The sequence below is a fragment of the Myxocyprinus asiaticus genome, chromosome 27, assembly GCF_019703515.2.
Source record: "Myxocyprinus asiaticus isolate MX2 ecotype Aquarium Trade chromosome 27, UBuf_Myxa_2, whole genome shotgun sequence".
NCBI lineage: Eukaryota > Metazoa > Chordata > Actinopteri > Cypriniformes > Catostomidae > Myxocyprinus > Myxocyprinus asiaticus.
The window spans coordinates 15339429-15363316 of NC_059370.1; the positions used below are offsets into that span (position 1 = coordinate 15339429).

The 23888-nt window shown below is 38.6% G+C and overlaps 1 protein-coding gene across 1 annotated transcript; it reads right to left on the reverse strand.

The window, feature by feature from the left end:
- Positions 1–44: 44 nt before the first annotated feature.
- On the reverse strand, positions 45–22467 carry LOC127417645 (N-alpha-acetyltransferase 15, NatA auxiliary subunit-like). Its single transcript, XM_051657712.1, has 20 exons — positions 22235–22467; positions 17918–18002; positions 16627–16731; positions 16252–16409; positions 16035–16169; positions 15562–15715; positions 12582–12701; positions 12383–12478; positions 12193–12299; positions 12010–12082; positions 8322–8491; positions 7999–8151; positions 7612–7740; positions 7150–7363; positions 6862–7055; positions 6608–6716; positions 6202–6300; positions 5970–6113; positions 1351–1448; positions 45–1259 (listed from the first exon to the last, which is right to left on the reverse strand). Exons 1-20 carry the CDS (start codon positions 22286–22288, stop codon positions 1053–1055), a joined length of 2604 nt encoding a protein of 867 aa, XP_051513672.1. The 5' UTR covers positions 22289–22467; the 3' UTR covers positions 45–1052.
- Between the last annotated feature and the right edge of the window lie 1421 nt (positions 22468–23888).

The following is a 23888-nucleotide window of genomic DNA, read 5'->3' on the forward strand; positions in this document are numbered from 1 at the left end:
AACCAATTTTGAAAATTAAAAACTTAAAGAGAAGTGCATCACAGTAATGTTATTTTGTTTTATTTTTAACTGCATGAGTGTCAAATGATGAAACATGTTCTCAGAATTCAGACTTGCTTGTTGTAGTCTTGCATTATGGAAAAAAAATGATAAACCAAAAGGTTGAAACCAGCATGAGAGAACCCAAACAATGAGTGGAAGAAAAATAAAATAAGCCAAACAAACCCAAAAGAAACAGTCACAGTAAAAGTCCTGCAGGTCCAACAGATGCCACTGCCACCTCTAAGACATTCGCTGAATAACCGAAAGGCAACAGAGGACGAAAGAGAAAAGTAAAGAGATACACGTCTGCCTCTCCTCGGCACTCCAGGTGACCTTTCAATCGATTCTACTATCAGCGTATTGGCTGAACGTAGTCTCCTCCTGACAGTCATATTGGGCTTTGACTGCTGGTTTCCCCTAGTGGCTGATACTGAAACTGCTTTGTGCCCAGCAACACAATGCCACAATAATTCACTGCCACACTCCCCCTGACCTCCCCTCCCCCCAGTACCCTCTCAACAGGTGCCGTTATCCGCATCTAAAGATCCGCCCCACAGGTTTGGCACACGACCATGTTAGTCAAACCAGGATCCAAAGTATTGCTCCTTTTGATAGTATTCTGTTCTCTTTAATATTCTTTTATATAAATTACTCTTAAAAACATGAAAAGCAGATGCCTGTGTCTGATAAACATGACTTAGGCCAAATAAGTTCATTGTGACAGTCTTTCTCAATCTTTCACATTTTCTGTAATACCGTTTATTCTGTTCTAGCATAAGAGACGCAATTGGCCGTTAAAAAAAAAAAAAAAAAGCAGAAAGAAAGAAGAAAAAAATAAAAGGAGTAAAACAGGTATTTTCCCATATTGCTTGCTCGCTCCCGTGAGTGGAAGTGAAGGCGGAAGGTAACTGTGGTCTCATTAGTGCAGTAGAGTCTGAACCTCTGTGGGGCGTCTGGTTTCAAAATGCTGACGGCCATAAAAGGGCCTTCCTGCTCTTTCCTAAAAATGCTCACATCTCATTGGGCATGTCCTCGTGGTCGCAGGGTGACAGGTCTCCATTGGTGGTCACTGCAGAGTTGTCCTGGTATCCAGGAGGCATGAAGGCCAGGGCGTAGGGGTAGAGACCGTGGCATGATGCACGATACAATTCAACAACTTTCTCCTGCTGCGAGCCCAGACTGCCATCCCTCAAAGCCTGGGTCACCTCTGTGCACGTCTATTATTCAATCATAAAAATATGAGATGTGGCATAACGATTTTCATGAAGTAACATAAGTCTTATACTGTTCTCTTTGTAGAAACAATACCTGAATTGTTCTGCCTGTCAGGGACTCATTCAAAGAGGTAGCCAGCTCTGCAGCCATGCCCTCAGAGGAGGGGTCCAGACAGACCATCATCTTAGCAGCTGCATACAACAAAATGAGGCATTACAATACATTACAAACTTAGCCGGAAAACAGGCGAGCACAATTATGCTCAGAAAATTACAGCTCATACTAAAGGCCCCTGCATACGTCCTACAAAATTGAAGACCGAACAGGTGAGATGTCATTTAGAACAAAATCTGTCCAAAAAGAAAGTGCTTTTTAAGTTTGTTTCAGGGGTTCGTAACAGTTCAGTCAGTTAAGATTAGTCAACATGAACGCAGTGTGTAGATTTATAAACGAGCTGGTGTAAACTTGCATACATCTGTACAATCGCTCACGTAGACACATTTTCCAAGACTCTATTTTTTTCCTTAGTCTACAAAAGGAATCAAATCTACTTAAAGGAATATTCCGGGTTCAGTACAAATTAAGCTCAATCGACAGCATTTGTGACAATTTCAATTACCACAAAAAAAAAATATTTAGACTCGTTCCTTTTCTTTTTTAAAAAAAAAAGCAAAAATCTGTGTGACAGTGCGACACTTACAATGGACGTGAATGGGGGCCAATTTTTAAACGTTAAAATACTGTTTCAAAAGTATAGCCACAAGACATAAACAAAATGCATGTAAACATGATTTTAGTGTGTTAAAATCACTTACTAACCTTTTAAACTTACTAACCTTGTAAAGTTATAGCCAATTTTACAACTCTGTTGCCATAACGATGTAATGTCAACAAACCCTAAAACTACTGTAAAAATGATTTAAACAACTTTACTGCTCAAATAATACATGAGTTTTAACAGAAGAATTAATGCAAATGCTTTTATAAAATGATATGCTTCAAATTTCTGTGTTTAAACCCTCAAAATATTGGCCCCATTCACTTCCATTGTAAGTTCCTCACTGTAACCTCCACTTTTGCTTTTTTAAAAGAGGAACGATTTGAAATTCATTTCTGTGGCAATCAACATTATGAAATAAATGCTGTTGATTGAGCTTAACTTGTATTGAACCCGGAATATTTCTTTTAAGTGCCCATTCACTCATGGGCCATCTGCAGCCAAAGCTATTCACACATCTGTCCAATGTAAGATATGCCTATCATTATTCCTTTGTCTGTGTTCTGCCCATTAACACTCTTTTATACACCAATTGCTGCTGTAGTGTCAGTGTTATTATAAATGACAATAACAGAGTGTGATCTGCACATTTTATAGCCGCGTACATCATGTTTGCGCAGTAGAGCCAGAATGTAAACAAGACAAATAATGCATTTTCTACTGCATCTATATTACTTTAAATCATCATCTAGTGGTTTAAAACAGCTTCTTTCACTGACTTCATGTGAATTCTACTCAGAATGAGGCATGAAGTCATTGATAACACATTTCAATGTCACATTAGTTAAGGTTTTACATGTAGTCTTAAGGGTCTCATATTTAAATGTCACTTTAAAAAGCACCTATTATGTTTTTTTCAAATATTACCTTTCATGTAGTGTGTTATATAGCTGTTTGTGAATGTAGAAAGTCTACAAAGTTTCAAAAATCAAAGTGCATGACAAATGGAGTTATTGACACCCAAAAGAAAGAACCGATTCTGAACACCTGAAACGAGTCGCTAGTAATTCCAGACTTACTTCCTGTAATAACCTACGTAATTTGGTAACAAAAACCCCGCCTCTGGTCTTCATTGGCTGCTTGCGAACAGCTATGACCCGCCCTCAAACACTACACTAAGTGGAAGACCAATCACAACAGACTGGAACATCTGACCAATCAGAGCAGAGTAGGCTCTCTGAAAGGAGTTTAGAATGAATCCTTTAGAACGGATCATTGAACGAGTCATTTTTAACACTGGGGAAAAAAAGGTAATGTTGCAATTTAAATTATGAGCAAATTAAAGTGTTTTTGACCTTGGATGCATGTAAATCTATTATATGAGACCTTTAAAACAAAATTAGGCACGTTTAAAAACAATAATAGGTGCTCTTTAAACGCCTCCTCCTGCAGTGTGGCAGGTGTTTGAATGTTCGCAAACAGTATGTTGTTGCTCAGCTCTTTCAGCACCGATACCACTTTTTCTCTTCCGATCTGATAACTGAAATCTCAGTATCGGCTGATACCGATCCAAGTGTTGTTTTTTTCATAATCAGTTTAGAATATCTATACTTCACTCTGTAATACTAACTGGGGGTACTCTTAATATGTAAAGAAACACAAACCTTTAACTACACATTATTTCAATATACACTACCGGTCAAAAGTTTTGAAACCCTTGACTGAAATGTTTCTGATGATCTTAAAAATCTTTTGATCTGAAGGCGTATGCTTAAATGTTTGAAATTAGTTTTGTAGACAAAAATAAAATTGTGCCACCATATTAATTTATTTCATTATAAATCTAAAATGAAATTAAAAAAAAGTTTTTGAAATTGATGACTTGGACCAAATACATCAACCGCATGCACGTGCTATGTGTGTGTCAACAGAGCCGCGCCATTCACTAACACGCTGCATATGCATACAAAATATTTACTTATTAAACGCAGCCTTTTGCGATTCACAAAGCTACTGCATGTCTTCAAGTGGCTTTGAATAAAATGCACGAGTCATATAGACTTACTTTAATAGTGCCTTTATGGTTCTTTTGTCATTTTTGGAGCTCGACAGTAACGAACATGACTAACACACGGTATCGGATTTGGATCGGGCTCGTCGGACCGATACCAATCCGTCTAAAAATATCAGTATCGGTGCATCCCTACAATTGGGGCTTTAAGACCTGATTTACACATGGCTTTGAGATGTGCTTTGGGTGATCCGATCACAAGTGGTCAGTACTAAACAGGTCTAAACAGAGTCTAAAACGTTTTTGACTGGATCATGTGACCACATCGCCTTTGAGGAGTCAACGCTAATCAGTCCTGTATGCATCCCAGACAGCAGTGAAGCACCACCCCTCACCTGTCAATCAACTGCTGCGCTAAAACAAGAGTTTAAACTCTGCCAGTTACAAGCGGCTTTACAAGAAATAACCATCCATTCTAAAATTTAACAAGGCGAATACATACACAAGCACGTGAACTCCACAATTATTCTTCAATGTGTGATAAAAACATGCAGGGACACCGATGAGAAGCACGAAATACTTACGTAGGTGTTTTTCTGTGCAAAACAAGATATTCAACAAGAATAGTGGAATTTTATTATATACATTGCCGATTGTTCGCATCAGGAAAAGTGGGCGTTCCACACTAGAATTGAGGTAGATCTGAATGCGCATTTGCACTTTTAAGTAGGACTTTTGACGTCAAGACTAGAGGTCGACCGATAGTGGATTGTGTCGATACCGATAACTAAGGTGGTGAAAAAGGCCGATAACGGATTAATCAGCCTATCGATAATAAAATCGGTTTATAGAATGTTACATTTCTTAGTCTTTCATTACTATGACGGGCACAGACATAGAGGCTACAAGAGTCCAAAATAAAAAAAGATTTGGTGCATAATGCGGGACTTTTAAATGTAAACAAGCCCAAAACACACAAGGGACTCTTATTTTGAAACAATGGAGATATGGCTGTTACAATGCTCTTTAAACTTTTTATAGCCAATATATAGGTGAAAGGTTTTGTGTGTGTATATTTATATATTATATTTCACCAGACGAGGTTTAATGAAAAATTAGGTTTATTATTGTTCACAAAATATGAAGTTGGGGACATGATGTATGTGCTGACAGGGCACATTTCCCTATAGTTGTTTTTCTTTGCATGTCCTCGCTTCAATTTATAACACTTATCTAATCAAAATAACGATGAATATTGTAAACTATGAACGATTTAGAGACAGCAAATCCCCACGTGATTGTTTTTGTCACCTCTAGAGGCCGCTGTTATACTTCAGAATCTTTCAGAGCTGGCTACAGAGGTACACTTTATAGAATGGTGGCACTAACTACGACAGTAGCTTAAAAGAATGAATAAATATCTATTAATGTTAACCACCAGCTCATGCAGCCTTGGTGATGTCAATCAAATAGGAAGGTTTTTCCAATAGGCAGAGCAAGCTATTACATTTTCATAAAAAATTACAAAGCCAAAAATATAATTCTTTGGGATAACATGCATGGATGTTTTGTGCAAAATTAGACCAAGAATGTGTATTAATTGAGGGCCTGGGTAGCTCAGTGGTAAAGACGCTGGCTACTACCCCTGGAGTTCGCTAGTTCGAGCAACCAAATTGGCCTGGTTGCTAGGGAGGGTAGAGTCACATGGGGTAACCTCCTCCTGGTCACTATAATGTGGTTCGTTCTCGGTGGGGCCATCCACACACAACTCACCACGCGCTATGTCTCTGTGGCAACACGCTCAAGAAGCCACGTGATAAGAAGTGTGGGTTGACTGTCTCAGACGCGGAGGCAGCTGGGATTCGTCCTCCGCCACCCGCATTGAGGCGAATCACTACGCGACCACGAGGACTTAAAAGCACATTGGGAATTGGGTATTAAGTTATTCAAGTTTCCAAATGAATGAACAACATGTATGGGTACCTGCAAATCTGTGTGGTATTGAATTGGCATGCTTGCTCAGAAAATTCTGGTTGAAGGTCTTGGGATCGCTCTCTCCGAACAGTTTAGTGATCTCCTGCTTCAGAACCGTCTGCACTGCCTCGGGCATGCCCTTACTGTCCGACACTAAAAACAGGCAAATCTCAGCTTGCTTGTATATGCTTTTGAGAGTTAAAATAGTCTTTGTCACTGAGATACAAGCACTTTTCCGTACCTCCTTTGAAGAATCGCACTAAACATTGGTGGAGCCAGGGGTGATCAGGGTCCAATGAGTAAGCCCTCTTGATCGACTGCAACATCAAAAGATACTTTTCTACAAACACAAGAACACATCATGAGTTTTGAATCACTGAAAACTGACACACAGTTTCCCACAATTTTTAAATAATTAATTTCAATGACTTCTGACTGTACAGAGATTACACTCACAAAAGAGCTATTTCTAGCCAATTAAATATTTTAGAGCATAACTAGAAAGATAAGATTTTATTCATTGCTATGACTTTTTGAGGACTGGAATTCTCAAATGTAAAATTGCCCGATATTTCCAGGTTTTCCATGAACTTGGGGAACCCTCTATACATTATGATTAACTCTGACGAGTTACTCAGTGTGCTCACCTTTCCTGCAGTAGATCTCGAAGGCCAGCAAGTGCGTCTCTATTTTATTCTTTACTAAATTCTTCAGGGGAGTCAGAAACTTAACCGCTTCTTCTAGAGGATTCTCAACCTAAAGAAAAGACAAGCCATCATGATGCTCAGCAAAAGGAAAAAAAATTCAGATGGACCCAATCAGAAACCTTCTTTCCAATGTTCTTATACATAGACTTCCTCTACAGAGCAAGACACTTCGAATGTATCATACATACACAAACCTTCGCCAGTTTTTCTGGTATTAGCTCCTCTTTAGGTCCTCCAATCTCCTCTTCATCCTCTTCCTTTTTCTTCTTTTGGTTCTTTAGCTGTTTCTCTTTTTCAGCATTCTTCTTTTCCTCCTCTAACTGAGCTTTCTTTAGGGCACGTCTCTGTTTGTTTCGCAACTTCTTCAGCTCTTTGTCCGTCAGGTTGGCTACAGAAGAAACACAGTAGTTAAAAAAACCCCACTTCAATCTGTTTTGAAACTGATCGTGAAGTTCGTTTGTTTGAATGTGTTTTGTAGGCACCGTTGTCTGCCTGTGACTCCTTGTTGTCATCAGAAAGTGGGTTATCATGAAGGTTGAGGTAGATCTCAATGGCCGTGCGTGCTGCCTTGAAGTAGAAAGGGTGTATGCGCAACACATCCTCCAGTTGGAGCAAATCCACGTACGAGCGCAGTGTCATCTTCCGCATGCAGTATGTGTGGAAGTCAAACTGGTCGTCCGTTATCTCCACAAAGTGCTGTAAATGACACAATACAGAAAATTCAGGATGAGCAAGAAGATAGCTTTAAAGATCTCAATAATGATGTTGAACTAATGCTACTCGAAATTTAGGAATGATCTTTGTGCTCAAACCTACAGATTTAGCGCAGACAAGGGTGTTCACTATTGGTCCACCAGTTTTCAGACTGAAGACTTTAAGCTGAACTAAACCTCAGACTGTATGTAATGCTGTGGCCCTGAATGAGGATAATACAAAGAACTCACTCTCTCAATTTCATGGCACTTCTTCAGCGCCTCTCCATATTTGTTCAAGGATTTGTAGGCCAGAGCGCACTCTGTCTGGAACCACATGCACTGCATCTCATTCAGATTCTCTACTGCAGAAGTACCTTCCTGAAGAACAGCGACAAAATTGAATACAATCCCATTAATATTACCAGAGACAGAATAGAAGGGACAAAACAGTCCTAGAAAAATGAAAGGGACAAACTGCACGGCTCGATATTTCTTTTTGTACCACTAAGGGAAAACAGGGGAGTCGGAAAAAGATGAGGTATTGCCAAGATGGACACCAAATGAACCAACTTGCCTTAAAAGGGACACTAATTGGTATTGTTATACAGCAGTTGTTCTCACAAGCACATGACTTACCCGTGTGAACTTGGAACACATCTCCTCTGCCTCCTTGATAAGGCCAGCCTTGATCAAATACTTGGCGCACTTGGAATTGATGAAGCGGTCAGCAGTGTCGAGAGCCTGGGCCTCGTCCATCCAGCGAGCAGCTTCACGGATGTTACCTGCATGCTTTCAAGAGAACATGAGTAAGAGTGAGATGAGGAAAATAATGGCAATCAGCTTTGGAATGAAGACAGATCTTTTCTTTTTAATGTCTTCTGTCTCGAGAAAGAACATTGAGAATTACTCTTCAAATTATGTTTCATTCAGAGCTGTTTTGTGAACAAAGTGTGTTTTACCTTGTATATCTTCGCTTTGATGAGGAAGAGCTCTATGAGGGTGGGGGTGCTTTCAATGGCTGCGTTGATGTATTCTAGGGCAAGCATCTGTTTGCCGATATGGTTGAAATGCTGGGCCAGGAAATACTGAACCCATAGTAAAGAGGTGGGAGGCTCCAATTTCCCCTCATCTGAAAATCACATTAATAATCAGCTGTCAGCCGTCAACAGTCAGAACACTCAGAACTTTGGCACCATCTGCCATAACTGCATTACTACTGCCATTTGTCATTAAAGGAATAGAGCCGTATGACTGACTGACTTTCGTGGAACACAAAAGCAGAAATGCAGAAAAATGTTCTAGCTACTCTTTTCCTTATAAGGAAAAGAGGGACCTTAAGATGTCAAGTTCCAAAATGACATGAAATAAGCACCATAAAAGTAGCACTATATTCCAAGTCTTAAGCCATACAGTAGCATTAGTTGAGGAACAGACTCAAATTTAATTTGCTATGTACTTAAAAGTCTTCCCCTCAGCTGCAGCTTACAAATTAAACATGTCGCCATTAAGGCCCCTGTACACTTCCTACGAAATCAAAAAACAAACAGGTGCAACGTCATTGAGAACAAAATCTGGCCAAAACAAATGTGTTTTTTAAATTAATTTTGTGGTTCTTAACAGCTCGCCAGGGCAAACTTTTAGGAAAACTTCATACTGGCTGCTAAACACTTTCTTACTGGTATTGGTCCACATCATCAGTAGGTGTGACCTGGAGCTCAACCTACTTTGAGGCCGACAGCTAGTTCCCGCTCAGTCAATCAAGATCAGTAAACATGAACACACTGGCGTGCAGTTATTAGTGAGCTGGTGCAAATTCACCTACATCTGTGCAATCGTTCAAATAGAGACATTTTTCAAGAACATGTCATGTGATTTTTTTTTCTTTAAATAGTCTACAAAAGGAATCAAATCTACTATTTTATTAATCTTTTGTTTGATATGCTGCTTCACGCGTGCCATCTGCAGCGAAATGCATTCACACATCTGCTAAGATATGCCTATTATTATTCTTTTGCCTGCTTTCTACCCATTAACTCCCTTTTATACACCAATCTTTGCAGTAATCAAGTATGCTTCCATATACAAGGAATTTGTCTTGGTGACAGAAGCTTCCAGTGCACAAATAATACAACAAGATGACAGAGATAATAATAAAACAATTAGAATAAAAATAGAGCGAATAGAAATACAAGTATATATAGAATATCAGTGTCATCATAAATTACAATAACAGAGTGTAATCGACGCATGTATTTGTCCGTGAACAGCGTGTTAGCGCATTAGCGCCATGAATGCACAAGGTAAACAAAATACACATTATCTACTGCATACTATATATATTACTTTAATCATCATCATCATCGAGTAGTTTGAACAGTTTCTTTTACTGATCTCAAGTGAATTCTACTCATAGGATGAGACATGATGACATTAACTACATTTCCAACAAATAGTGCCAACACAAATATGTAGTATCACGCACCTGTCATTGACAAGTGCACAGAGAACAAATGAATGGCCACTGTTTGTGATTAATTTAATCGCGGTAGCCAACCGTTTATTTATTAAAGTTGCTTTTCCACACCATTGAAAATAATAGATGGCAGTCATGGAATTAACCCACAATACAAAGAAACATCATTTCTGTGCACAAAGATGTTTTAAATGAAAAATAAATACACAATACTCGGAGAAAAGCATCAGTGTGCTTTTCTGGAACACTAACATACAGCCCAATTCTATAAAATTATTGTTTAGATTACTTTTGAAAAAATGCAGGCAAAATTCCCTGGTTTAAATAAAATAAGTTACCAAACAAATAAAGCATTACATTAAATAAGAAATTACCAAACAAAAAGTAATATTGTTAGGCCTATATATGCCTGTTCTTTACACAAGCTTAAATTAGCCTTACCCTCTTCTGTAGGTGAAACAAGTTCAGCTGAATGACACTCAGAATGTTCTACACTTTCAAGATTATAAACTATCAGAACTATTTGTCCAATGCTGAGTTCACTTTCAGAAAACTAACTTTTAAATATTTTAAAACTTGTAAATATTTAAAATCTAACCCTCTTTACCTCAGATCACATTTTCTGAGTTTCTTCAGAAAATGTAAATTGAATTATGATGCTAAAATTAATTTGAGATGACAATCAAGTTCAGTTGGTCGTTAAAAGTTGCTGGACTAATATGCGGGACATAATGCAGTTGTGATGGCAATGCTTTAGATTAGATGATTGTTCAAAATAGCCTATTGAATATCAAGAATGTATCATATATGTAAACTCTGATATTACACCTCATCAATGTTTCTTTAATAGCTGTGCACACAGCATATACACATCAATGGATGGTCCTTATACTAAGACTGTAAGTTTCCCCCACTACTTGGTGCAGGTTGCCAGCTTGAAAACAGCCATGACGATTCACTTTCGGGTTGGAACTGGTGGCAACTGTTCCCTTTTGATTGCAATTCCTCGTCTTCTGATTGCATTTATTTGTGAAATTAAAATGACAGTAAGCTGGTTAATTTCAATGAATTGTCTCAATACTCTCCCCATTTTACCAAAACTTCAGAGGAAACAAATTAGGGACATCTGGGAGGCGAATTAGCAATAAACACTCATTTCTGTATGGAAAAGGCTTAAGGGCAGATTTCTTTTGCGATAAACCAAAACTTATCCGACAAAGTGTTTTTTTTAGGCATGACGTCATCACGCACACCATTTTTATCGATAAAAGGTCATTTGAAAGGAAACAGGCAGAAGACAGCAAATTTAGCAAAAATCTTTTTACGCATTTTCACTTTGTCGATAACAAAATAGCGTGAAAAGTGGATGGAAACTAGATAACACATTTTAAAGTCATATTAGTTGATGTTTTACATGTAGTCTTGAGCGTCCTCATATTTAAAGGTACCTCTAAACGTCTCCCCTTGCTGCGTGACCGGTGTCTGAATGAAAAACTTCGCTGCGAGTGTGCTGGGGCCTTTAGTCTAAGTGTTGCGTTGTTGCTAAATGTTACATTCGTCGATCTTATAAATGTTTTTATGGTATGCAAGCATTTGGTTCTCTGTGATGCATTGAAAATTGTTTTTGTGAATTTTGGACAATTAAACTTTTCACCATAGTAATGTTATCCAGCTGGCTAACATAGATGAGGTTTTGTGGAACTGTGAGAAATGGCATCAGTAAGAGTGGATTGAAAATTACAAATTAACCAGTAATCTTTTGTATTGCAAAAGCAAAGCTTGTTCTTAATAATAAAAAAAAAACCTTAACATTTAATGAAAAATATTAGATATTATTCCAGGCAGATACTGCATACATATAAAAACACATTGCTAAAACTAAAATTTATCTGAAAATGTTGGCAAGTTAAAATCAAGCAGGCCTGCAGAAAAAAAAATCCTTAGCATTGAGCCCTGATTAAATTCTTGTGTGAACTTCTGTTCAACAGAAGTCATATGGGTTTAGAACAACAAAAGGGAGAATAAATGTCAGAATTGCCATTGCTGGTTGAACTACTCTTTTAAGTTTACCTACATCTAATATGACTGAATTGGTATCAATTCATTAGCACACAGTGGAAGTAAAAAACATGTACCAGCTGAATTAAAAGCTTTCATGTTTTTAATTTACTCACCATTTTGGTTGAACTTTTTACAGGTTCTCAAACTTTTTTCATAGCCCACAACTAACTCCTCAATTATTGCCGCCTGCAGAAGGTGAGAAGATGGCATGTTGTTACTCCAAGAGATGTCTTCTCTAATTAGTGGACCACTAAGGTCCAGTACATATTTCTACTGAGATATGGCCCCTATCTCACCTTGTCTTTATGAGGGTAGATTGACTTGAGTGTGGTAAAGACAGGCGGGCATCCTTTGCTGAAGTTCATCCGCAGGTACCGATCCAGACACTCTCTAAACTTCTCACCTATAAGAACCAAATGCAGTCATGCACTCAGACACATTCTGAGAGCAGAACAGCCCTATTGATTTAACAAGATTGGCACAGACCTGTGAGGAAGCTAAGAGGAAGTCTTCTTGGCACCAGGCCTTTTGGATACTTAACCCAGGCGTCTTCATAGATTTTCTGCCTCTCCTCTGCACTCTCTGAAAAAAAGACATTTATGACACATAATAATGGCCTGAAGGAAAATTGCCAGGATTAGCTGTTTCAGTGTAAATAAGAATCTGAACAAATCTGCACGTGTACTTGGTTTGAGTGCTTTCTCTAGCCCTTGATAGTAGCTCCAGTTCTCAGGGTTTCTCTCCAACAGTCGGTAATAGATCTCCGTAGCTTCACCAGCCCGATCCAGTTTCAGAAGAAGCTCTCCTACAGACATGGCCAAACACTGCTTCAGTAAAACTGTAACAGCACAGAATGTCAATAAATCCAGGACCTAGACTGAGACTAAGATGGCCGGAAATGCGACATCAATGAAACATCTGTAACAATTTAAAATCTAGGCATGATCGGTGACAGGCGGGAGCTCTTTATTTACATCTAAACATGGTTACAGATTTTATCTGGTTCTTTTTAATGACTCAGTCGAAAAGATTCGCTAATTCGCTCCAGAAAGTTATTGGTTAACTAAATCACAGTGGTTCGGCTGGGGATCTTCCATCACTGGAATAGCATGGATGACATTGCTTTGAACAACCACCTATAAAGTGATTAAAATTCCCTTGGCTTCTAAATGTTTCATTTTTAAAGGAAGTTCACCAAATAATTTAAATGTTGCTCCAAAACGGAATGCCCTTTTTTCTTCCATGGAAAACAAAAGGTGAATCTACAGTTGAAATCAGAAGTTTACATACACTTAGGTTGAAGTCATTAAAACTCATTTTTTAACCACACCACAGATTTCATATTAGCAAACTATAGTTTTGGAAAGTCGTTTAGGACATCTACTTTGTGCATAACACGAGTAATTTTTCCAACAATTATTTACAGATTGTTTCACTTTTAATTGACTATAATCACAATTCCAGTGGGTCAGAAGTTTACATACACTAAGTTAACTGTGCCTTTAAGCAACTTAGAAAATTCCAGAAAATGATGTCAAGACTTTAGGCAATTAGCCAATTAGCTTCTGATAGGCTAATTGGAGTCAATTGGAGGTGTACCTGTGGATGTATTTTAAGGCCTACCTTCAAACTCATGCCTCTTTGCTTGACATTATGGGAAAATCAAAATAAATTAGCCAAGACCTCAGAAAAAAAATTGTGGACCTCCAGAAGTCTGGTTCACCCTTGGGAGCAATTTCAAAATGCCTGAAGGTACCACATTCATCTGTACAAACAACAGTATGCAAGTATAAACACCATGGGACAACGCAGCCATCATACCGCTCAGGAAGGAGACGCATTCTGTCTCCTAGAGATGAACGTAGTTTGGTGTAAAAAGTGCGAATCAATCCCAGAACAAAAGCAAAGGTCCTTGAGAAGATGCTGGAGGAAACAGGTAGACAAGTATCTATATCCACAGTAAATCAAGTCCTATATCGACATAACCTGAAAGGCTGCTCAGCAAGGAAGATGCCACTGCTCCAAAACCACCTAAAAAAGCCAGACTACAGTTTGCAAGTGCACAGGGTGACAAAGATCTTACTTTTTGAAGACATGTCCTCTGTTCTAATGAGAAAAAAATTTAACTGTTTGGCCATAATGACCATCGTTATGTTTGGAGGAAAAAGGTTGAGGCTTGCAAACCGAAGAACACCATCCCAACCGTGAATCATGAGGGTGGCAGCATCATGTTGTGGGGGTGCTTTGCTGCAGGAGGGACTGGTGCACTTCACAGAATAGATGGCATCATGAGGAAGGAAAATTATGTGGTTATATTGAAGCGACATCTCAAGACATCAGCCAGGAAGTTAAAGCTCGTCGCAAATGGGTCTTCCAAATGGACAATGACCTCAAGCATACCTCAAGTTGTGGCAAAATGACTTAAAAGACAAGAAAGTCAAGGTACTGGAGTGGCCATCACAAAGCCCTGACCTCAATCTGATAGAATATTTGTGGGCAAAACTGAAAAAGCATGTGCGAGCAAGGATGCCTACAAACATGACTCAGTTACACCAATTCTGTCTGGAGGAATGAGCCAAAATTCCAGCAACTTATTGTGAGAAGCTTGTGGAAGGCTACCCAAAACGTTTGACCCAAGTTAAACAATTTAAAGGCAATGCTACCAAATACTAACAAATTGTATGTAAACTTCTGACCCACTGGGAATATGATGAAAGAAATAAAAGCTGAAATAAATAATTCTCTCTACTATTATTCTGACATTTCACATTCTTAAAATAAAATAGTGATCCTAACTGACCTAAGACAGGGAATGTTTTCTATGATTAAATATCAGGAATTGTGAAAAACTGAGTTTAAATGTATATGGCTAAGGTGTATGTAAACTTTGACTTCAACTGTATTTGACTCATAAACTATATTCTGAGATTTTGGAAGTGATATCATGACTTGTATACAGAATGAAAATGAGTACTTATTCTCGAAAAAAAAAAAAGTCACAGGTTTGGAGCGATTTTGGAGTGAGTAAATAATGACAGAATTTTCAATACATGTTAAGCTCAATCGAAAGCATCTGTGGCTTAATGTTGATTACCACAAAAAATTATTTCTACTGGTCCTCCTTTTTCTTTAAAAAAAAAAAAAAAACAGCACAAACCGAGGTTACAGTGAGGCACTTACAATGGAAGTGAATGGGGCCAATTTGTGGAGGGAAATATGAAGCTTATAATTTTACAAAAGCACATACATTAATTCTTCTGTTAAAACTCATGTATTATTTGAGCTGTAAATTTGTTTAAATCATTGTTGTTACAGTTGTTTTAAGGTTTAAGCATAATGTCGTCATGGCAACCAAGTTGTAAAACTGGCTATAACTTCACACAGAAAAGGTTATTTTGAAATTTTAACACACTAAAATCATGTTAACATGCGTACTGTTTACGTCTTGTGGCTATATTTTTGAAACAGCGAGTATTTTAATGTTTATGGACTGGCCCTATTCACTTCCATTGTAACCACCTCACTGTAACCCAATGGAGGGACAAGTCGAATAACATTTTTGTGGTGTGCTTAACTTCTATTGCACTCTGATTATTCCGTTAAGAGCCATTGGCTCCCTAATCATTTGTTTTGTCTGAAGCCCTGCCAAGATCCCACAAACACACCTCGTGTCTCCTCCACAGCCAGTTTGTCACAAATTTGTTTTTCATAGCTGGTCAAGTGATCGAGAGCTTCTTTGAAAAGCCCAGCCTCCCTCAACAGCTGATTCTGATACAGCAACAGCTCACTGTACTCGTAATCCACCTTATCCGGAGATGTCTGAAAGACACCCGAAAACACACAACCCATTGGAATCTTCTTAAAGCGATAGTCATGAGAATAATACACAATGCACTGCATATCAACAAGTCTCACATGCCACAATAAAACAGAAATATGAACTGAAATGTTTAAATGAATTTACAGTAGTTTGAAGCTTAAACTGCTATTTTCAGTATACAAATGCAAAATTGTACAAATATAAATCAAAAACAAACAAAAACACCTCTGGTATTACCTACTTGCATTAGAAATATGCAAAAGTGAGCTTTCCCACTTTGTGTCTATGTTATTACTGACATGGAAATGTGAAAGAGACCTGTTGTGTTTTGCGGAACTCTTCCACAATCTTCGCTGCCATCTCATAATCTTCCAGAAGGTGGTACGCAATGGCATAGCCAATCCAGGACGCTCTCTGAGCCGGCCGCAACTGCAGTAATTGGTACCGGGTCTCCTATGAGAGAGAAATGAGATAAAAGGTTTCCATAGAACATCATTGTTCCCTGACACAAAGGCTCACATTCAAAATACCTTACCCTGTAACCTTCCAGGTCTCTCATTTGGATCTGTAGCAGTGAGAGATCTCGGAGGATTTGCAGATTGTCTTTGTCCCATTTCAGAGCATTCCTGTAGCACTTAATGGCCTCGTCATACTTCTTATCTGAGCGCTGAAGCAAACCGTACACGTGCCAACCTGGGGAGGAGGAGTTAAGGACAGAAAACAGCACTGCAAGTCTCTCTTAAAATACGCTATGGGGTAATCCCTTGCATTCGGTTGCCAAGCAACTGACATAAAGAGTCACAAAGTGCCTCACATTGTCATTGGGATATGCCAGAGCAGAGCACTGCTGTGAGGTTCTTTGACAGTGCTTTTCACAATTCTGCTGACAGTGGGAAAGTTTAAAGGATACAGACATGACTCTTCAGGTCATTTCGTAAACCTCGTCGCACTAAATCATATGCCTCCTCCTTTCGGCCCAAGCAGTTCAGAGTCAGTCCCTTCATTGCTAAGGTTTCTGTAGGAAGAAAGTCGGATATGGACAGAAAGTGTGACGATCACGTGCTCTGCAATAACTGGTTTTTTTCAAAATAAAAGGAATAGTTCACCCAAAATTACATTGTCAATTTACTCACCCTCATGATGTTTTATGCGGAACCCAAAATGAGACGTTTTAATGAGTATTGTGGTCAATATTTTCAGTACAATGGCAGTGGATAGTGCCTCACTTTAAAGCTTAAAAGCAGGGCTCGACATAACGCTTGTCCGCGACAGGTGGATTTTTGAAGGGGCAAGTAAGAGAGAATTTTATTGCCAAACTGGGCAAGTTGACTGATTAAAACGTCAATAATGAAAAATAACGTGTGCAGTGAGGAAGCGCATTTCTGTTAATTCGACAATACTACCTCTGTGCGATGCGTTAAAACTATCACTCCTGTTTATAATCAACAAAGCGGCCAACGTTGCAAGTGCTACTTTTGCTGCCTTTCATATCGTGGTACTGCCACATAAGTCATAATATAGCACATTTAACAAGAAGGGCAGAAATAGCAAAAATGCTTTTTGTAATGTCCCAGAATTACACAGCTGCAGGGTGAAGAGAAACACTTAAACACCTGTTACATCTCTGATCTCTCTGGAGCTCCATCTGATGCATTAACATATTTTCTCTGCCATGTGAATTAGACAATTTCAATATGTAATATACATTAATAATAAAATTATAGTACAAATACTGTAATTTTAAAATTATGCTCGCACCGTCAAGCCCTGTTCCAGGTCTCCTGAATACATACGGTAGGTTTTGGTGAGAAACAATCTGAAACTTCAATAGTTTCTAAGTGCAAATCTTGATGTCTGTTGCTCATTCATGAGGCTATGAGAGAAGCTTGTTCAAGAAACTTGTGTTGTTCAGCGCTAAAAACAACTTAAGTTCTCTGTGATCTAATTTCTCTTAAATAAATGCACAGACTACTTTTATTGTATTTTTGGGTCCTTTTTAAAATTTTAAAGTGAAGCACCAACCAAAGCCATTGTATTCAAAACAGTGTTCTGCATAAGAAAGAAAGTCATATGGGTTTGGAACGACATGAGGGTGAGTAAATAACAGACTTGTAATTTGAGCAAACTATTCCTTTAAGAGAAAATTAAGCGATAAGTGCCTGACGCACCTATTAAACTCACACTGAACAAAAAGTTCTTACCTCCGTGTTCGACAAACTTTGGGTTGGACAGGATCTGTTTGCAAAACTTGAGCCCATTTCTGTACTGCTTGCGTTCATAGCATCTCTACAAAACATCAAATAGGAATATCATGCTCTTTAAAAAGACTTTCACTGCATATTAAGCCGAAATGAAAGTCGGCAAAAGTGTGTGATTAGCAATCTTCAACTTGTTAAAATTTCAAACCAGAAACATCAAACCAAAACCGCAGAGAACGTGGTTGTGTAACACAGACTCATTAACCCGACTACAAAATCAGAAGTGTGAATCACCTTGACATCCTGTAGAAGAGATGCAAGTACACAAATGCTAAAAGAGTTCAAGAGAGAACTCTTGCAAAGACATGCACTGGATCTTTGGCAGCGTAAGGATTCGAGAAGTAAGCCGCTCCTTCTGTACCAACGCTCCCTTAAATTCTTACTTACTGACTTCTGTCAAGTAACTCTTATTGAATGTGGTTCACAGTGCAGCAGAAAAGCCCATGGCAGGCTTAGGAAGAAGGCTATGAGATGCTGATTACAAACAGATTCCCAGTTAAAGGGATAGTTCAACCAAAAATGAAAATTCTCTCATTTGCTCATCCTCATACCATCCCAGATGTGTACGAATTAATTTCTTCTGCAGAAAGTACATGAAGATTTTTATGGTGACCATGGAATGGAGACCAAAACACTGTAACACATACAACTCCAGTGGTTTAATCCATGTCTTCTAAAGCGATCGGTTAATATAACTCCTTTTTCATTATAAATTTTGACATTAGCAGTCTCCTTGGCGATCATGATTTCAAGCTAGATTACACTTCCTAGCACCATCTAGTCCGCTGCACATGCGTCAAGGACTAGGAAATGTAATTGAGCTTCAAATCATGATCATGCCTTGAGAATGTACCATGAAAACCCCCAAAACCGAATGGATCGCTTCAGAAGACATTGATTAAATCACTGGAGTCTTATGGATTACTTTTGTACTGCCTTTATGTGCTTTTTAGAGCTTCAAATTTCTGGTCACCATTCACTTGCATTGTATGGACCTACAGAGCTGAAATTTTCTTCTAAAAATCTTAATTTGTGTTCTGCAGAAGAAAGAAAGTCATACACATCTGGGATGGCATGAGGGTGAGTAAATGATGAGAGAATTTTCATTTTTGGTTGAACTATTCCTTTAAGAGTTTAGATGTCCAAAAATGCAGTCAGACAAATATCAACATAACAGTAATGAGCAGGAATGCTCCTCTGGCACAAGCATGATTAACAGAACCCTTTAACATGGCCGTTTGCATTGTTTTGATGACTTCAAGCTATATGTGAGCCTGAGAAATCAGATTGTTTGAAGGACTTCAACAAAAGTTGCTCTGCCTCCCTGTGACAGCACAAAAACAGAAACAGATTTAAGAAAGCAAAAAATAAACAGATGTCAGAGGTCTGAAATGCCTAACTAACTTCAAAACTTGGACAACACAAAATCAACCATTTGGACGGTTTCTCTGCTGGTATATTACACTCTAATTGAGAGCAATGACTGTGCAAACTAATTTTGAGTTATTATACCACATTTAGAACAACTTAATATATAACTATATACAGTTGTGCTCAAAAGTTTGCATACCCTGGCAGAAATTGTGACATTTCTTTTAAGGATAGTGATCATATGAAACCATTTATCATCACATAGTTGTTTGGCTCCTTTTTAAATCATAATGATAACAGAAATCACCCAAATGGCCCTGATCAAAAGTTTACATATCCTTGAATATTTGGCCTTGTTACAGACACACAAGGTGACACACACAGGTTTAAATGGCAATTAAAGGTTAATTTCCCACACCTGTGGCTTTTTAAATTGCGATTAGTGTCTGTGTATAAATAGTCAATGAGTTTGTTAGCTCTCACATGGATGCACTGAGCAGGCTAGATACTGAGCCATGGGGAGCAGAAAAGAACTGTCAAAAGACCTGCGTAACAAGGTAATGGAACTTTATAAAGATGGAAAAGGATATAAAAAGATATCCAAAGCCTTGAAAATACCAGTCAGTATTGTTCAATCACTTAAGAAGTGGAACATTCGGGGATCTCTTGATATCAAGTCAAGGTCAGGTAGACCAAGAAAGATTTCAGCCACAACTGCCAGAAGAATTGTTCGGGATACAAAGAAAAACCCACAGGCAACCTCAGGAGAAATACAGGCTGCTCTGGAAAAAGATGGTGTGGTTGTTTCAAGGAGCACAATACGACAATACTTGAACAAAAATGAGCTGCATGGTCCAGCACGACAATGACCCTAAGCACAAGGCCAAGTTGACCCTCCAGTGGTTACAGCAGAAAAAGGTGAAGGTTCTGGAGTGGCCATCACAGTCTCCTGACCTTAATATCATCGAGCCACTCTGGGGAGATCTCAAACGTGCGGTTCATGCAAGACGACCAAAGACTTTGCATGACCTGGAGGCATTTTGCCAAGACGAATGGGCAGCTATACCACCTGCAAGAATTTGGGGCCTCATAGACAACTATTACAAAAGACTGCACGCTGTCATTGATGCTAAAGGGGGCAATACACAGTATTAAGAACTAAGGGTATGCAGACTTTTAAATAGGGGTCATTTCATTTTTTGTTTTGTTTAATGATTGTGCCATTCTGTTATAACCTACAGTTAAATATGAATCCCATAAGAAATAAAAGAAATGTGTTTTGCCTGCTCACTCATGTTTTCTTTAAAAATGGTACATATATTACCAATTCTCCAAGGGTATGCACATTTTTGTGCACAACTGTAAGTCACTGTGGAACAACTCTATTTCCAAGTATTTTGTATTCAGCTGTGTCTTAAAAATTAGTTAGCTACCTACCTAGACAGTTGAGCTGACCTCGAACATGCCAACGATGCCCAACAATCCTGTCTAAGTAGACAGCTCATTAAGTTTTGAAACACAACCAACCTGTCGAGCTACTCTCCCAACATACATTCTCTTTTGGTATCTTTACAAACCTCAAGACAATTTTTAAAGGGATAGTTCACCCAAAAATGAAAATTCTCTCATCATTTACTCACCCTCATACCATCCCAGATGTGAATGACTTTCTACTACTGAAAACAAAGAAATATTTTTAGAAGAATATCTCAGCTCTGTAACTTTGAAGCTTCAAAAAGCACATAAAGGCAGCATAAAAGTAATTCATAGGACTCCGGTGGTTTCAACTGTATCTACAGAAGTGATATGATAGGTGTGGATGAGAAACAGATCAATATTGAAGTCATTTTTACTGAAAATCTACACTTTCACATCTAGTCACCTACTGGTTGGGGCTGGTCAACAGATTTATAGTAAAAATTAAAATAAAAAAAAGACTTCAATATTGACCTGTTTCTCACCCACACCTATCATATCACTTCTGAAGACATGGATTTAAACACTGGTGTCATATGGATTACTTTTATGCTGCCTTTGTTTCCTTTTTAGAGCTTCAAAGTTCTGGTCACCATTCACTTGCATTGTATGGACCTACAGATCTGAAATATTCTTCTAAAACTCTTCATTTGTTTTCTGCATGAGGAAGTAAGTCATACATCTGGGATGACAAGTGGGTGAGTAAATGATGAGATTTTTTAATTTGTTTGGGTGAACTATCCCTTTAAACCTGTCTTTTGAGGGGAAAACCGTTAGCATGGTTCGTGCAGTTTGGATCTGACAGCAGTTTTGAGGCGTGGACTTCAGTACTCGTTAAAGTGCCACTATTAAAAGTACACTGCACAAAGATTGTGCATTTGAAGCTATGTTTTTCCAATAAAGCGTCCAGAACAATTTGTTAACATATCTATAGCAATTTTGCTATTTAAAATGCTGCTTTACGCAGATCAACTTTCATGGTGACTGGTCCGTTTATAAGCTGTTTTTACGACAAAATTGGAGTATAAAACTCTCCAATTGTACATTTGAATGTTGATGAAGCTTTAAACTGACTTTATAAGCAGTGTTTAATGTTTACTTCAGCGATGTGGTTAGTACCAAATCACAAATTATGTGCTGAACGTGCTAAAGCAGTTAGCAGCTCTGTATTGGGCACGTAGTGCTCTTAAAGTGCGTGAATGTGCACGAGCTGATAGTCATGATACGAGTGTTAGAAACCAATGCGCTCTATCACCCACCACAAATACCTCTTTTATGTCGCAAAAGGCTCATAGAGGGTCTCTCGTGAGGTCAGCGCAGAGGGACCCTGGCTAAAATAGGAAAGCGACTGACACACGCTTGCTTTCTATTATTAACAATCCAGCGCTCGTTTGCACATTTCCCCCAACTTACCAATATTCTCTTAAAGAGAGCGTTCTCCTTCGGCGGCAGAGTGATCGAGGGCATGGTGCTTCTTGAGTGGCGATCACCGTGACTTTGCTCTGATCATGAATCGGAATCCGCGATCCTCTGGTCGGATTGTCTGCTGTATCCTAAATGCCCCCCGAACTTCGCTGTCTGGGGCTCCTCGCCTTCACGTGGTGACAGCAGGCCCCCCTTCCGAACCAAAATGGCGACACTGCTTCTCTCCGGGTCAAACAGTGAACAGCGCATGCGCCGAGTGTGCAACATTTCCGAGGCGAAGATGGCACGGACGAAACAGTATCAGAATATCAGAATGAGCTTTATTGCCAAGTATACAAGGAATTTTCCTTGGTGACAGAAGCTTCCAGTGCACAAACAATACAACAACAAGACAGAGATAATAATAATTTTTTTTTAATAAAAATAAAAAGCGAATAATCAAATCAAATCAAATCAAATCACTTTATTGTCACAGCCATATACACAAGTGCAATGGTGTGTGAAATTCTTGGGTGCAGTTCTGATCAACATAGCAGTCGTGACAGTGATGAGACAGTACCAATTTACAATAACATCAAATTAACACAGCACAATTTAAACATCTGTTATACATAATTACACTCAACTTAAAACATCAAATTAACACAACACAATTTAAACATCTGTTATACATAATTACACTCAACTTAAAACATCAAATTAACACAACACAATTTAAACATCTGTTATACATAATTACACAACTTAAAACATCAAATTAACACAACACAATTTAAACATCTGTTATACACATAATTACACTCAACAATATACAAATAATAACATACACTGTACAGTATACAATACGCTGTTTTTGTTTTTTGTTTTTTACTATATAGATACACATTATTCAATAAAAATTAAAAATTAAAATATATATAAAAAAGTATATATATATATATATATATATATATATATATATATATATATATATATATATATATATATATATATATAGAATGTACAGTATTGTACTGTATTGACATTCAGGCTGTCGGTTGATAGTCAGTTGTTAAGAGAGAAAATAATATAATATTAATATAATTTATGACAGACCAGTGTGAGATATAAGAGTAAGGGTAATAAAGTGCAGGGCTGATGTATTTTGATCGTGGGAGATCAAGAGTTCAGAAGTCTGATTGCTTGGGGGAAGAAGCTGTCATGGAGTCGGCTGGTGCGGGTCCTGATGCTGCGATACCGCCTGCCTGATGGTAGCAGTGAGAACAGCCCATGGCTCGGGTGGCTGGAGTCTCTGATGATCCTCCGAGCTTTTTTCACACACCGCCTTGTATATATTTCCTGGAGGGAGGGAAGCTCACCTCCGATGATGTGTTTGGCAGTTCGCTCCACCCTTTGCAGTGCTTTGCGGTTGTGGGCGGTGCTATTGCCGTACCAGGCAGAGATGCAGCCAGTCAGGATGCTCTCCACAGTGCAGGTGTAGAACCGTGTGAGGATGTGGCGGTTCATTCCAAACTTCCTCAGCTGTCTCAGGAAGAAGAGGTGCTGATGAGCCTTCTTCACAACGACTTCAGTGTGGATGGACCATGTGAGTTCCTCAGTGATGTGGACACCCAGGAACTTGAAGCTGCTGACTCTCTCCACT